This window comes from Lottia gigantea (assembly GCF_000327385.1).
Source record: "Lottia gigantea unplaced genomic scaffold LOTGIsca_13, whole genome shotgun sequence".
In the NCBI taxonomy this organism is placed as follows: domain Eukaryota; kingdom Metazoa; phylum Mollusca; class Gastropoda; family Lottiidae; genus Lottia; species Lottia gigantea.
The window spans coordinates 2,970,315-2,987,917 of record NW_008707425.1 but is presented as its reverse complement, the minus strand read 5'-3'; the positions used below and the strand labels follow the sequence as shown (position 1 = coordinate 2,987,917).

The 17,603-nt window shown below is 31.5% G+C and overlaps 1 protein-coding gene across 1 annotated transcript; it reads left to right on the top strand.

Annotated features, from left to right (window-relative positions):
- Window positions 1-5,358: 5,358 nt before the first annotated feature.
- On the top strand, window positions 5,359-17,097 carry LOTGIDRAFT_157278 (hypothetical protein; the record flags this gene model as incomplete). Its single annotated transcript, XM_009049037.1, has 3 exons — window positions 5,359-5,412; window positions 6,051-6,638; window positions 15,991-17,097. 3 exons carry the CDS (start codon window positions 5,359-5,361, stop codon window positions 17,095-17,097), a joined length of 1,749 nt encoding a protein of 582 aa, XP_009047285.1.
- Window positions 17,098-17,603: the final 506 nt, after the last annotated feature.

Genomic DNA, 17,603 nt, shown 5'->3' with positions numbered 1-17,603 from the left:
TTGATACCCTATCTTGATATATTAATCTCAGTTATTCAATCAATAAAGATGTTTATTTACTGAAGAAAATAGCTTAAAGACTTATACAGCGACAAATTTTCTATCAAAATTGCTCTCTTTTTACTTCTTATAAAATTGACGGTTAACAGATTATCTCAAATCAGACCCGGTTACCCGTGAAATACTACCCGAAATCAGTTAAATGGTTAACCGTTTCAACACAACAACAAACTTAGTCCATATCATATAAACACATTAATATATTTTGGAGAAAGCCAACAACAACTACCTAGTTTGCGATATCAGCATCAGCGAACGTTAACTTGTCATCTACCAACCAACCTTGGAGAAAGCCTCATACTGTTGTAACATTGTTGTTTTTGACGCTTCTGTATTACTGTCCCTGTCTAGATACAATAATTAAATTATGGTTGCCATTGATTGTCTAATGTTGAAACCCTGTGATCTTAAATAACTCAGTGACACTCTTGAGTCAAAAATAAACTAAATGAACATGTGAAAACTTATTTTGATAGTTTCTAGTTGTTCACAAGAAATAACATTTGATAGTTTAAAGATGTTCAGCTTATACCATATTGTATATCCAATGTTTAGTCTAATACATATCCCTTAAATTTTTATTCCAAACCTAAGGCACTTAATCCAGTTCACTAGGTGGTTTCACACTGTTTCAAATTACCTGTAACTGTATTTAGTTCTCTACATTTTTCTGTTTTTCACATGACTTTAATTAGTTTGCCTGTAAATATAAGAAATTTGAACCAGCAATTTACCAAGTGGTAGGTTATTCAATGTTTATATATGATGAGAGATAAGATGTAAAGTATTGTGGTGTAGGGTTGAAGGTAATGTCAGGGAAAAGTGAATTTTGAATGATTTTATTAATGAGTTATTTAATTACGTTTAGATACAGTTTATCTAGGATGGTTTCAAATTCTTTACCAAATAATTTACTTTAAGGTCATACAAGATATAATGTTGAGGATTTTCATTGTGGGTATTGTAATTTGATGGGTGTATCATGATTAACCAAATGTACCATGTTCACTCAAGCTATAAAGATAGCTTGCCAGGCAGGTAATATACGCCCACTGGCAGCTTTGAATTTAAATGAAAATATTTGGCAGTACAGTAACAATTACCAGTATGAAATATTCAACCTTCAGTCATACACTTCTTTTGAACTTTTTGAGGCGATATTGAATAATATTACCAAGATTCATCAAAATCTGTTAAGAATTGAGTGTTTACATGAACACGTTTTTAAGAACAGGGGCAATAATATTTTTCGATTTTTGGTTCGGGTTCATTATTGGGTGATTACATACAGTCACACTAAGTTTCGTCAAAATCCATCAAGAATTGTGCCCTTTAGAGTGTTTACGTGCTACATATTGAATGCATTTTCAAAAACAAGGGCAATAACTCATACCAATTATTTTTCTATTTTTCTGGTTTTCAATAGGGTTCATCTTTGGGTGATTACATACAGTCACACCAAGTTTCGTCAAAATCCATCAAGAATTGTGCCTTCTAGAGTGTGTATGTGCTATAAATTGAACGCATTTTCAAGAACAAGGGCAATAACTCATACTAATTATTTTTCGATTTTTCTGATTTTCAATAGGGTTCATCCTTAGGTGATAAACACTCACACCAAGTTTCGTCGAAATCTGTCAATAATTGAACCTTCTAGTGCGTTTACGATCTAAAAACTTGAACGCGTTTCCAAGAACAAGGTCAATAACTCAAATTAATTATTTTTCAATCATTCTGTTCATCCAAATCCATTCAGAATTGTGCCTTCTAGAATGTTTACAAGCTAAATTTGAATGCGTTTTTAAGAACAAGGGCAATAACTCATACTAAATATTTTTTGATCTTTTTGATTTTAAATAGGGTTCATCCTTGGGTGATAACAAACACGTTTCATCAAAATCCGTCAAGAATTGCGCCTTCTAGAGTGTTAACGAGCATTTTAAGAACAAGGGCAATAACTCATACTAAATATTTTTCTGATTTTCAAATTTTGTCAGTTTCAGGGCAACTATAGTTTTTTACAGAATATATATAAAGTCTGCTGATAATGATTAATGTTTATACAACTTGCATAGAAAATCTTTTCCACACCTCTTGATTTGAATGTAATCAGCATATTTTTTGTGGCATTGTTTTGTCCTCGAAAGGAATACTGGTGTAAAAGGGTCTACTATCATCACTTCACATTCACATCTGAGAATTTATCAACTAAAATTGAATTAGTTTTCATTATTTTATACACCCACATCTCTTTAAATGGTATTCAGGTGGCATGTCTGTGTACATGCCTAGCTCTATAATCTACAGTTTTGAACAGATGTGATAAAATTTGGTATCTGTTTACATTAGCTGAAGATTTTGAATGCTTTCCTAATATCAACCCCTTGGATGTTGTATACTGAAAAGTTTTCATAAGATTCAAAAATTGAAGTTCTGACCTCCTGACCTCCTTGTTAACACCCCAAGAACTTAAAATGATCACACTAAATTTCATTAAAATCAGTTGAAAACAGTAGTCTCTATTGTATTCACTAACAGATTTCAACGCATTTATACTAAGTCAAGGACAATAACTCAAAAACCGTTCATTGAAAAACAGTAAATTTTGAACTTGACCATGATCTCATGAATATAAATGACCACACCAAATTTCATTAAAATCAGATAAAAACTGTAGCCTTTAATGTGTTCACAAGCCAATTGGGGACGGACGAACGACAATATACACACCACATTATACTGTGGGCATGCAAAAAAGTAATTTGTACCCTGAGTTTTGTTTGGATAAAGGGCCCAAGTATTTCCAGCAGAACAGTTGGCTTGAATGTTGTGCAACATCAGAACATGGATTTACAACACATTGCACCCTTGTCATAATCTAAAATTTTTTATCTGGCCCTTATCAATAATACCTCTCAAAAATCATATATATATAGTCAGTTTGTATGAGAGTATGAATTTATTGACATGAATTATAGTCAAGCAAGGATATTTCATCACATCCAAGTGAAATCCAAATGTAAACATGTAACAGTCCACCTTAGTTTTTGGTATTTTGGTAGTTAAATAAAAGATAAAGTCTGTCTTGTCTATATTCAACTACTATTAATTCTACCAAAAATACAAGATATTTACATTCCATTTGAATGTTTTGAAATAGATGAATATAATTAGTATCACATATTGAACTATTTATACCATAACACCTTCTGTTGGTATTTAATTTTTCCTATCACATACGATGTATTTGGTTCGTTGCCAGTGTAGAGCCGGCTTCAGGTGACCTAGACCTGTGACTGTGACCTGTGGGGACTATATGAAATAAAGTCTGTTTACGCTAAGACCAATATTTCTATCATCAATTTCGATCTCTGATTTAGTTGTTGACTCCATGGTGGCTCAGTGAAAATCTGAAAATCCATGGTTCAATCCCGGCATAGGTTGAAATGAAATAAAATAAATGGAGTTTTACGTCCTACTTTTCGCCATGCAGGATGCATTGAGGGCAATTTTGTGGCATTTGCCTACTCTTTTTGGATTTCCAACTGTGGAGGGATCTTGCAGCCTGTAGCACATGGGACCCCGGTTTATTGTCCAATCTGAACAACAAGACTTTTCTATTTTAGTTCTCTTACCTGCATCACAGAAATATTTCATTTATTGATAGCTCATAACAATGGCGGGCATATTACGATGGGCCATCAGTATTTTTGAATCCAATATTGAATTGGTAATTGTAGTTACTCTTATCATTTATGTTCAAAATATTTATATTATATTCACCGCTGAAAATTGATTTATTTATGTTTGAAATATCCCTGCTGATGTTTGACTCATTTATTTTTAAGATATTCCAAACATAAACATAAACTCATTTATGTATAAGCTTCGTTATTAAAACGTAAACAAAAGGAAAGTGTCATTAAATGTTTTGATGGACGACAAAGATTTTTTGGTTGGAATTGATGCTGACAGAAAAGCATAACTGTAATTTGGAATATTATTTAGTGGAAAAGAGCATTTCGAACCAATGGCGGCAATCAATTTTGTCTTTTGTTTCGAACCTTCATTTCTGTGCTCCCTCAACTGCGATTTGATAGGTCAGATTTGAACAGCACCAATCTCATTTCTACGCCCAAAAACCGAAGTGTGGTGGGCTTAGTTTAATAGGAGTTAATAAGACCTGCTAAAACCGGTATGCGGAATACAATGATTCTACCCAGTTCCTCAGTTGTGATACAGGGCTGTCAATGTGTTTAGGGCCAGACGTCAAATGTCAATTTCACAAATGTCAGTAGTTTGGTTGGTCACTAGTTTTCACTAGGACAAAAGCTAAATTTGTTATAACTATTGGTACTAACAAATCTGATATGGCATCTGTATTATATCACCTCTGTTTGATAGCTGTGGTTAGATGGTTGGTTGGTAGATGACAAGTTAACGTTTGCTTCCAGTGGATGCTGATATTGCAAACTAGGTAGTTGTTGGTAATCATAGTAGTTGGTAGTTAGATTGGTTCAAATTCTTCGTTAGATTTTGTCGGGTCCAATGACATGGCGGTGAAACTCGGCCCTGGATGGTGTGGCATGAGTTACTCGATCTCCTTCATTCTTCCAAATTGTTCTGATCATGGTATTTTGTTGATTGGTAGTCGAATGGTAGTCGTTGCTTTGGTTAGATTATCTAATAACTGTTGTAAAACTAGAAGACCTGAAAAAAACAGAAGAAAAAGAAAGTTAGAAAAGAGGGTGAAAAATATAAAAGGGGGAAAATCTTTCAACAAAAGGGGGAAAGATGTTCTCAGATGTTTCTGCAATGAAACTTGTTAAAATTGATTGGATATAATTAAAAGTGTTAAGAAACTTTGAGTGAGGTTAGATTGAAAAGACTCCTAGTTATATTATTAAGTATTATCTGAGTGTTAATAATCTTAAACATTCTGTTAATCTGATTAGAAAGGTAATCAATCTGTCTGTCTGTGCCACACTTCAATGGCTTGTGTTTGTGACAATTTACAGTGAATGTGATATATATTATATAGGTTATAATAACAATTATTTTTAACCCTTGTTTTTCAGGTTTTTTTAAATTATGTCATACAAGTCTTTTAAAATTTTATATATTTGGACTGCAGTTTTAAATCAGTTGTTTATGTACAAAGAATTTGAGTCAAAATGGCAACAAATTTGTAGTAAAATAAATCTTATATTATGCAAGTAGTAGTAGTGTAGATGATGTACTATAGATAGTTTTCTTACTATTTTAGATGAGATTTTAGTTAGTTTATAATATGATGTCATGGGAGAAATAGACACAGATTTATTTTTGATAAAACAGATTTTACAAGATGAGGTAAGAATATAAACAATATTTATTCACTTACATGAAATTTGGAATGTATATTGGCGACAATCACTCATAACTTGTCATAAGCATGCTAGAAGGCACAATTCCTGACAATTTTGCCCAAAATAGGTGAAATTGTTTGTTATAAACCATGACAAATTATTGTATAAGATTATTCTAATATTCCTCTACATGTGTTTGCACTTTCGCTCAAATTCTTGAAAACTGTCAACATTTTGGACTGTTGATGTTTCTTTTTCTGCCAAATGTCTTATTAAAACAAATATTGCGGTGGCTCAATGGAGGTCCTGAGTTCAATCCCGACATAGGTCGAGTTATACCTTCGGATTTTTTAAACCGGTTTTCCCATGTCAGTGACGCAGGTAAGAGGGGCTGAAATGGAAAAAAAGTCTAGTCGTTCGTATGAAACAATAAACCAAGGCCCTGTGTGCTACAGACTGTGCAGACTGAAGATCCCAAAAATTTCCCTCATTGCACTCTGCATGGCATTGCCCATCTTCATTAGCCTACATGTTGCAGAAAAGTAGGACGTAAAACTCCATTCATTTCATTTATGATAAAATATATTAAAGTTTTTTTTTTTTTTCACTGATTAATTTTATATTATTTCTATATATTTTTAGGAAAATTCTGGGGATGTATTAAAAAATGAAGATGATAGAGTTCCTAAAAGTGAAGAGGATATTCCATTTGATGATACCTCTGGAACCTCGGTAGATCCTCCTGAATTTTCAGCAAACTCATTGAAAATATTAGAGGAGAAACCATTGAATCCAATTATGAGTGTTAATTCAACTGAAGAAATAGGTGGAATGCAAATAGTTGGATTAATAAAATCAAATGTAGAAAATTGTGATACAGGGAATCAAAAGTTTAGGACATCACCAAATGATCTCTTTGACTCAGATTCCCAACAAATTACTACAAATGATACAAGTTGTCATGGAGTAGACAATCTTGGATTTATAGACTCAAGTCATGGTGAATTGTTGGATTGTAACAGAAACAGTATTGATTGTAATAAATTAGATCACCTGACTGTTAATATGGATTGTGATATTAAAATGGTAGAGCAGCAGAAATTGACTGATACATTATCTGAATGTGAAAAGAGTGCTAAAAATTCAGATAATGATCATCAATTGACAGCTACAGGTCAGTTAAAACTAGCTGAAATTAAAAGAGGGAGTATTGAGCAGGACTCAACTAAGGTAAGATTCATCAAATCAGTGTATATTTTCCATCTGAAAACCTCCAAATCCTTAACAACTTGTTGAATATTTTGTCAACTTTATTTTTCGAAATTCTCATGGTATCCCAGAGTGTTCTACGATTCACGGTGCTTTTCCCATGTCGTGCCTTGAGTTCTAGAAAACATATTGGAGATGTCTAAAATGAGAAATCGAACACACCGATTCTTGTAAAAACACATTGCTCACGTAATGTAAGAAATTTTCCAATATTTTTACCAACAAATTTTGCCTCATAAAATCACGAAAATAACTATGAATTTTGGGCCAGTTGTGAAGCATATAATGATAATATTTTAGATCAGTACTACAGCATTTTCATGCGAGTTTAGTTTACTGAATTCCACATTGGACTTGCGGTAACTGCCTCCTAATTTTTGCCGATCATTTTTAGGTGAAATGAATTATAAAAACAGGAAGGCCAACTGAGAGTTGTGGATTGTCTTTTGGTTGATGTGTTATTTTAATGGATTAGAACCATTGTATATCCATCATACAATAAATTATTATAAGAGACAAGCAAGAATTTCAAAACACTCTTTCTGCAACTCTGGTCCTAGAGAATTGTAATTGGTGTTATTAGACAGGAATAATGCCATAGATTCTATTTCTGACATAAGATTTGGCCTATCTGAATTCAGGGAGCGATTATTTGTTTTGGTGATTTTTTACCTTGACCTGATGTACTAATGAAATCAAAGACTAACCTTTACACTACGTCATATAAAAATTCCAGAGAGTCTATAGTCTGTGTTAAACTGTTGCAGACCCAACTAAGTAAGAATAAGCATCAGCATCTATTAAGTAATAAATAGGTTGAGTAGGTTGAAAGAATTATTTCCAACTAATTGGCAGTCAAATCTATTAAATACTTAATACCTATTTCACTCAATCTCAATTTCTTGATATTGATATTGAAAACTTGAAGTGTCCGTCCAAAATTGCTCGTAAACACTCTTGATGGATTTTGACGAAACTTAGTGTTTGGTATCACTCCAGGATGGGCCCTATTGAAAATAAGAAAAATCCAAAAATATTTAGCATGAGTTATTGCCCTTGTTCTTGAAAACGCGTTCAATTTTAACGTGTAATTGCTCCAGAAGGCACAATTCTTGCCAGATTTTGACGAAATTGATGTGAGTATTTGTAATTGTCAATTCTTTGCCAGATTTAACAAAACTTGGTAATATTGTTCAGTATACCCCAAAAAGTTCAAAAGAAGTGTATGGGTATTATCTGAAGGTTGAATGTTTCATACTGGTGATTGTAACCTTACTGCCAAATATTTTTATTGAAATTCAAAGCTGCCAGTGGGTGTATATTACCTTGCCTGGCAAGCTATCTTAGTATCTGTATGTAATTTTACTATATATTTGTATTATTATTCGAGTCTGCGAATTGAAATAATTTACATCATACTATCTGTAGGTACATACCGCATATATGTAATTTCAATGTATAACAATTAAAACTTGGAAATTATTGCGTATGATTAAATACGTAGAATTAAAGAAAACACTATGTAAAATTTCAACAAAGTGTTGCTTTAGTTAGTTTTAACCACTTTTGTCCACACAAGGAATTGTACGTGACGGTTTTAACCAGTCAAAACTGGCCGGTTAAAACCGGTCTGAATGTTAGTGAGCGTTTATATAAACTAGTTATTTTGTGTGGATTCAGGATCATTTGTAAGGATTTGTAGAATAGGTTGACATTGTGAATGTGGCCCTAATTCTGTTTTCCACCATTTTTTACATCATACCGTATGATGCTGATGTTGTAACTTGTCGAAAAAGCCAAAAGTTTGAGACCTGACCCAATTTTTATGAAATTTTGAATTTGTGTGTTTTCCATCATAACCAACATTTCTGATAAGCTTCATAAAAATCGGAGATGGTTGGGTTAACCCGATTGGGTGAACTGACATGGAATGACCCTAAAGGGTTGATGGGGGTGCAATATTGTAATTTTAAGTACAGCATTCAGAGGACTCTTGTAGATCCTTGATTTTGACGAATTTTTAAGCCTTTAACTCTGTCTGTTAGTCAACCAATAATCATTACATGCATAATATGTAGACTACATTTATTGTTTATCAAATTTGTATGCAGGTTTTGTACTTTTAAACCAAGGTGATGAAGTAGGAAGCAAAGTGACATATTATTCTAGAATCTCTTGCTTTTAAAAGATTATTTGATATCACTGTCATGTTGGTGTATTCCTCTATTAATGTGGCTATGCATAGCAATAAACAATATCAAACAGTCTACCGTTCTGCTATGGCTCTGCAACATATCAAGGTCATGAATGGCAGCCATAATTTACCAGAACTATGTCAATATTTTCATGTTATCAAATTATTCTGGTAGTTTGAACATCAGAGGCTGGTCATGACTACAATATTGTTTTTAAACAAATAAATGTCAATAAGTGTCAATATTACCTCTAAATGGTTTGAAAGTTTATGATGTATATTCTGTTCGCAATATTAGATCACTTGACAAATAATTGTAAAATGCGGAAAGTAAAGAAGACACAACAAAATCTACTATTCCTTATCTAAAAAAATTCAGCTTTTTGGAAACTGTACAGGATTGCCAACAATATAATGTAAACAGCATGAAATATGTGGCTGAAAAGGTTTGACATTGGACCCCTTGATCTATTGGAGACTTCATAAATGTAATATTTCAATGTCTGTATTCAACCCCCATCTTGAATGTTGTGTAGTACAGTACAGTTTATTTTTTTATTCTTTTATTTTTTTTTTTGCCAAAAAACAAAGTTTAGGAAGAGTGAAATACAGAGATTTCAAGTAAATATTACCAATCAATACTTAAATCTTTTTTTGAGCATGAAATTGATCAGGCTTTTTTTTTGTATGTAGTGTTTGTTTATGAATCTATTAAGGTGAACATTTTGACCTTGTCTGTGTGTGTCTAATAGACATTAAATAAAAAAAATGGTGTTCTGCTCTATAGACTATGTAATCTCAGCTTGTGTTTTGAAGGATGGATGAAATGGGAGATGGGTTTATCAGTTATACAGCCAAATAGTTTAATATTGTTACTTCATCCTTTTCTCATGCATAGATGAGTTCTTGGTATTTAGTTGTAAAATAAGGGATGTAATTTATATATGCACTAAATACCTATTTATAAGACAGTGGACGTTATAGCGTTATAGATTAATATACATGTATATTGAAACTTCGAACATAAAATGTTAATTTGTATCCCATTATCCCATATTGTAATGGGATAGAATGTATCTTGGCTGATTTGTTTGGTCAGACAGAAATTGATCTGATTGTGTATCTCAAGATGTTGATCTATATACTACTGGTGGGTGTTCCGTGATACTTAGCGTATGGTTGCATGATTTCACATTGATGGTTTAAGCCATTTTAAAATTTAGAAAAATAACAAATGATATTTGTAACACCAAACACATGACACAGTTTATTGAAATGACTTTAAATACATGTGAAGAAAAGAAAGAAGAAAAAAACGAGAAGAAAGAGATTAAACAGTATATAAAGATAAGTCACAGTATAATCAAACCATGTAAGAGTAAAAGATAAATCACAGCATAATCAAACCATGTAAGTGTTGAAGATAAATCACAGTATAATAAAACCATGTAAGAGTAAAAGATAAATCACAGTATAATCAAACCATGTTAGTGTAGAAGATAAATCACTGTATAATCAAACCAAGTAAAAGTAAAAGATAAATCACAGTATAATCAAACCAAGTAAGAGTAGAAGATAAATCACATTATAATCAAACCAAGTAAGAGTAGAAGATAAATCACAGTATAATCAAATCAAGTAAGTGTTGAAGATAAATCACTGTATAATCGAACCATGTAAGAGTAGAAGATAAATCACAGTATAATCAAACCAAGTAAGAGTAGAAGATAAGTCACAGTATAATCAAATTAAGTAAGAGTAGAAGATAAATGACAGTATAAACAAACCATGTAAGAGTAAAAGATAAATCACAGTATAAACAAACCATGTAAGAGTAGAAGATAAATCACTGTATAATCAAACCAAGTAAAAGTAAAAGATAAATCACAGTATAATCAAACCAAGTAAGAGTAGAAGATAAATCACATTATAATCAAACCAAGTAAGAGTAGAAGATAAATCACAGTATAATCAAATCAAGTTAGTGTTGAAGATAAATCACTGTATAATCAAACTAAGTAAGAGTAGAAGATAAATGACAGAATAAACAAACCATATAAGAGTAAAAGATAAATCACAGTATAATCAAACCAAGTAAGAGTAGAAGATAAGTCGCAGTATAATCAAACCAAGTAAGAGTAGAAGATAAATGACAGTATAAACAAACCATGTAAAAGATAAATCACAGTATAATCAAACCAAGTAAGAGCTGAAGATAAATCACAGTATAATCAAACCAAGTAAGAGTAGAAGATAAGTCGCAGTATAATCAAACTAAGTAAGAGTAGAAGATAAATGCGGTATAAACAAACCATATAAGAGTAAAAGATAAATCACAGTATAATCAAACCATGTAAGAGTAGAAGATAAATCACTGTATAATCAAACCAAGTAAAAGTAAAAGATAAATCACAGTATAATCAAACCAAGTAAGAGCTGAAGATAAGTCACAGTATAATCAAACTAAGTAAGAGCTGAAGATAAATCACTGTATAATCAAACCAAGTAAAAGTAAAAGATAAATCACAGTATAATCAAACCAAGTAAGAGTAGAAGATAAATCACATTATAATCAAACCAAGTAAGAGTAGAAGATAAATCACAGTATAATCAAATCAAGTAAGTGTTGAAGATAAATCACTGTATAATCGAACCATGTAAGAGTAGAAGATAAATCACTGTATAATCAAACCAAGTAAGAGCTGAAGATAAGTCACAGTATAATCAAACTAAGTAAGAGTAGAAGATAAATCACAGTATAAACAAACTAAGTAAGAGTAAAAGATAAATCACAGTATAAACAAACCATGTAAGTGTAGAAGATAAATCACTGTATAATCAAACCAAGTAAAAGTAAAAGATACATCACAGTATAATCAAACCAAGTAAGAGTTGAAGATAAATCACTGTATAATCGAACTATGTAAGAGTAGAAGATAAATCACTGTATAATCAAACCAAGTAAGAGCTGAAGATAAATCACAGTTTAATCAAACCAAGTAAGAGCTGAAGATAAGTCACAGTATAATCAAACTAAGTAAGAGTAGAAGATAAATCACAGTATAAACAAACCATGTAAGAGTAAAAGATAAATCACAGTATAAACAAATCATGTAAGAGTAAAAGATAAATCACATTATAATCAAACCCAGTAAGAGTAGAAGATAAATCACTGTATAATGAAACCAAGTAAGAGTAGAAGATAAATCACAGTATAAACAAACTAAGTAAGAGTAGAAGATAAATCACAGTATAAACAAACCATGTAAGTGTAGAAGATAAATCACTGTATAATCAAACCAAGTATGAGTAGAAGATAAATCACAGTATAATCAAACCATGTAAGTGTAGAAGATAAATCACTGTATAATCAAACCGAGTAAAAGTAAAAGATAAATCACAGTATAATCAAACCAAGTAATAGTACAAGATAAATCACATTATAATCAAACCAAGAAAGAGTAGAAGATAAATCACAGTAAAATCAAATCAAGTAAGTGTTGAAGATAAATCACTGTATAATCGAACCATGTAAGAGTAGAAGATAAATCACTGTATAATCAAACCAAGTAAGAGCTGAAGATAAATCACAGTATAATCAAACCAAGTAAGAGCTGAAGATAAGTCACAGTATAATCAAACTAAGTAAGAGTAGAAGATAAATCACAGTATAAACAAACCATGTAAGAGTAAAAGATAAATCACAGTATAATCAAATCCAGTAAGAGTAGAAGATAAATCACTATATAATCAAACCAAGTAAGAGCTGAAGATAAATCACAGTATAATCAAACCAAGTAAGAACTGAAGATAAGTCACAGTATAATCAAACTAAGTAAGAGTAGAAGATAAATCACAGTATAAACAAACCATGTAAGAGTAAAAGATAAATCACAGTATAATCAAACCATGTAAGTTTAGAAGATAAATCACTGTATAATCAAACCAAGTAAAAGTAAAAGATAAATCACAGTATAATCAAACCAAGTAAGAGTAGAAGATAAATCACATTATAATCAAACCAAGTAAGAGTAGAAGATAAATCACAGTATAATCAAATCAAGTAAGTGTTGAAGATAAATCACTGTATAATCGAACCATGTAAGAGTAGAAGATAAATCACAGTATAATCAAACCAAGTAAGAGTAGAAGATAAGTCACAGTATAATCAAATTAAGTAAGAGTAGAAGATAAATGACAGTATAAACAAACCATGTAAGAGTAAAAGATAAATCACAGTATAAACAAACCATGTAAGAGTAGAAGATAAATCACTGTATAATCAAACTAAGTAAGAGTAGAAGATAAATGACAGTATAAACAAACCATATAAGAGTAAAAGATAAATCACAGTATAATCAAACCAAGTAAGAGTAGAAGATAAGTAGCAGTATAATCAAACCAAGTAAGAGTAGAAGATAAGTCGCAGTATAATCAAACTAAGTAAGAGTAGAAGATAAATCACAGTATAAACAAACCATGTAAGAGTAAAAGATAAATCACAGTATAATCAAACCAAGTAAGAGCTGAAGATAAATCACAGTATAATCAAACCAAGTAAGAGTAGAAGATAAGTCGCAGTATAATCAAACTAAGTAAGAGTAGAAGATAAATGACAGTATAAACAAACCATATAAGAGTAAAAGATAAATCACAGTATAATCAAACCATGTAAGAGTAGAAGATAAATCTCTGTATAATCAAACCAAGTAAGAGTAAAAGATAAATCACAGTATAATCAAACCAAGTAAGAGCTGAAGATAAGTCACAGTATAATCAAACTAAGTAAGAGTAGAAGATAAATCACAGTATAATCAAACCAAGTAAGAGTAGACGATAAATCACAGTATAATCAAACCAACTAAGAGTAGAAGATAAGTCACAGTATAATCAAATCAAGTAAGAGTAGAAGATAAATCACAGTATAATCAAACCCAGTAAGAGTAGAAGATAAGTCACTATTGTATTTAAAGGGACAGAGGTAGGCATTTTTGGGGATGATTTGGACTTTGAATATATGTTAATAGTCTTCAGAAGTTCTGAAAATTGAACGTCTTGTTGATATAGTTTCTGACACCATGACATTGTAACTGTGAATGAACAAAATGGGACAGGATAACTTCCAAACATAGATAATTATGGATATACTTGGAATTGAAGACTCAATTACTTGTGACCTGAATTAATTGGGCTGGTAATCTGAAGCTAACTTTTTGTATGAATAAAAATCTGGTCCAAAGTATGATAAAATTGAGAGTAAAAGTTGTATAGTGGTGGACCCCACCATCAGGTGTTTCAAAAAGCATGGTCTGCTTTGCAAGGAACACCCGAAAGTAGTATATAGGTCAACATCTTGAGATACACAATCAGATCAATTTATGTCTGACCAAACAAATCAGCCAAGGTGCAAGAAACAGATATGTAACATTTTTCCAGAAGTTCGCTATAATGATCATAAAATTTCTCAAATAAAGTCTATGTGTCAAGTTACCCTGCAATAGTACCCAAAGCAATTTCACGGTCAATATTAGAGCTCTAGCCAAATTCAACATATTATCGATAAATAAATTCAACATTATTACATTTCTTTGCTATAGATATTAAATGAAGATAAAACGTATTTGGAAATCAGTAAGAAGCTGATAGTACCTTCACCAAATATGCTTAGAATATTGAGAAGTTTGAATAGAGACATAGTTTATAATGTTATCAATGATATTAAGATTCAGTCATGTAATTATATATATTTATATACAGGACATGTAGTAGACAATATGATATATTTTATTATGTATAATACATTACAACACTCCTAATACTATCCTAGATTACTCTCCTATTTCTCATTCATCCATATAATAAGGGAATTGTAAGCTTGTAACCATACTGTTGGTAGCAATGTTGTGGAATGCTTAAATTCAGGTATCATTTCATACTATATTGGGTTATTTTGTTCTTTAAGATTTATATAAAAATTTATAATATATAAATTTTGAATTCCATTAAATTCATGTTTAAATGTTTAGTAAAAATATTAATGATACCATGAAATGTTTCATTGTTAGGCTTATAGCTTTTTGAATGACCACAGTCTCTTCATCTGATGCTTAAAGGGAAATTATGACAAACTTCCATCATTGAAAATAGGGAAAGTTATACAGGAAAAGATTTCTGAAATATGAATTTTACTACTTTATCAACCTAAACTTGCTTCCAAAGGGGTGTAAAAAAAAAAGATGATAGTGATAATTATTAAAAGTGTTTGGTGTTGGGCATTACAACTAGTGCTGGGTATTGACAATCATGCCACAATACTATATGTATCACGATACAAGGGTCATGATACAATATATTTCGCTATATTATGGGGAAATAGGATAAAAATTTAACATTTTATCGACAAAGTTCAATATATATTAATTTAATACTTTATAACTGTGATATTTGATTTTAATGTAGTTGATAGAAGTGGTTAACGTATAATGTATAATAAACAGTTACCAACAATTTTAGTCAACCTTGCAGTTTTCCCAACACCAACGTGACAAGACTTCACTGAGTGTCATCCAATCAGAGTCATTCTATATCGATTTTATCATGTTTTTAATATAGTCACATGACATGAACATCACAAAATGGCGAAAAATATGTCCAATTGGAGATTTTCTGTCTTCTTGTGTGCTCGCATCCTTTGATGAAACTCTTTAATTAGAACTACAACAAATATCACCCTGGTGCCACTGCCATAAGCGTTAGACATATCAATAAAGATCCAGAGACAGTTAGAATTTAAATAAGAAAAGTATAGGCCATTGTCCTTCTAATATTTTCAAGCCATATCAGGTGGAGAAAAGTAGGGTGTAAAAATCATTTTTCTTTTCATTCTTTCATTTCATTTAGATCTGTTTAGAATTCTGTTGCAGTGAATTTTATGAAAAATTATGCCTTTAGGTAACTGATTTGTAGCTCTGTATTGTCACATCTCTCAGGATTGTGTTTTTGTGCTTTTGCCTTGTAGTATGAAAATACCAACTGTATGGGTATTGCTCATTTTTTTCATTTGAATTATTTTCTCTACTTAAATATTTGATACTAATATAGCTACTTGTTTTATTTCAGGAACAGAGATATTCATCTGATATACCTCTTCCTTCAATTTTACATTCAGTAAATCTTATCTCAGCTACATTGTTCAGCAAGACTTCAGAGTGTGAAGGTACTGATAAAAGGGAGATAAATCCACTAGTCATAGTTGCTGGTCAGTCCATTGAGGATATTGATGCAATAGAAACCAAAGAATCAGAACAGAACAATGAAATTTCAAAATATTTGTGCAATAAGTCTCCTGGTGTGGAAAAATCAGATATTTTAAGTAATCATAAAAAAACATGTGAGAAGTTACCAAGAAAACATACAAATCAACTTGTTCACAAGCCAGTGTCTTATGAACTTACAGAAAACTTTAAATTTAAAAATAATCTTAATTCTAAAGACAGTCTACAGAAGCTAAGTCATTTAAATATTGATGTCAGTGGAAATCTGGTTAAACAGATTGAATCTTTTTATGACGATAAATCTCCTGAAATGCAAGTTGTAGTTAACTCCCTTACTCCAGTGCTCTCTCGCAGACGACCTAATAAGAATCGAGAAAAATTTAATAGTGAGAATAAAGAAAACATCAAGATTAAAAATGGTGGAATCAGTATAAAGGATTTTGTGTCGCAGGACCCTGAGAAGATGACATCATCTGAAATGTGTGCAACTTGGCATGGTCCTGGGCACTGTGTTCACTCACAACGACCAAAAATGGGCATTGGTATGGTTATGTCAGAAAGTACACCTATGTTTGCTCAGAATCCTGTACAAGGCTTGACAAAATCATCAAGTTTTCATTCGAATGGAACCATGACAATGCCCAAAAATTTCTCAAAAACAATTCTTGATGCTATGCATAAAAAGTATTGTGCCCATCAGTATTCAAGGAGGCTGGATGCAGGTCCAAAATCAACTTTGATTCAAATTCATAAAGTGGAACAATTTGTGGCAACCCATAGTGTACGAAAACCTCCTCAAAGTCTTCAATTATGGAAAGATTATGATTCCCCATCAACAAGTGGTAACTCTTCACCAGCTTTACAAAAACTACAGAGTATAACACCTGATTGCTCTTTAGATTCTAAAAAGGTAAGTTCTTTGTTATTTAATATTATCTATGATGGACATTGATCTCAGAATAAATTTTTCTCTCACAATATTTAAACACTCAAACCTAAAGACGCAAATTTTCACTCAATAACTGGGATTTGAATAATAAAAAAAAAACTTTTACAGGGATTCTGTTGTAACTTTATGACACCAGGTAAGCTAACTGAATATATACTCATATTGACCATTCTTGAGAACTTAAATTTTATGTTAATTCTAAGACTTTGTATTACTTTAAGACATTTTTATACGCCCACATGAAATTGCTCGTAAACACTCTACAAGCCACAATTCTTGATGGATTTTGACTAAAGTTGGTATGAGTGTTTGTAATCACCCAAGGATGAACCCTATCAAAAATCAGAAGAATCGAAAAATATTTAGTATAAGTAATTGCCCTTGTTCTTGAAAACGCATTCGATTTTTAGCTCGTAAACACTCTAGAAGGCACAATTCTTGATGGATTTTGACGAAACTTGGCATGAGTGTTCGTAATCACCCAAGGATGAACCCTATTGAAAATCAGA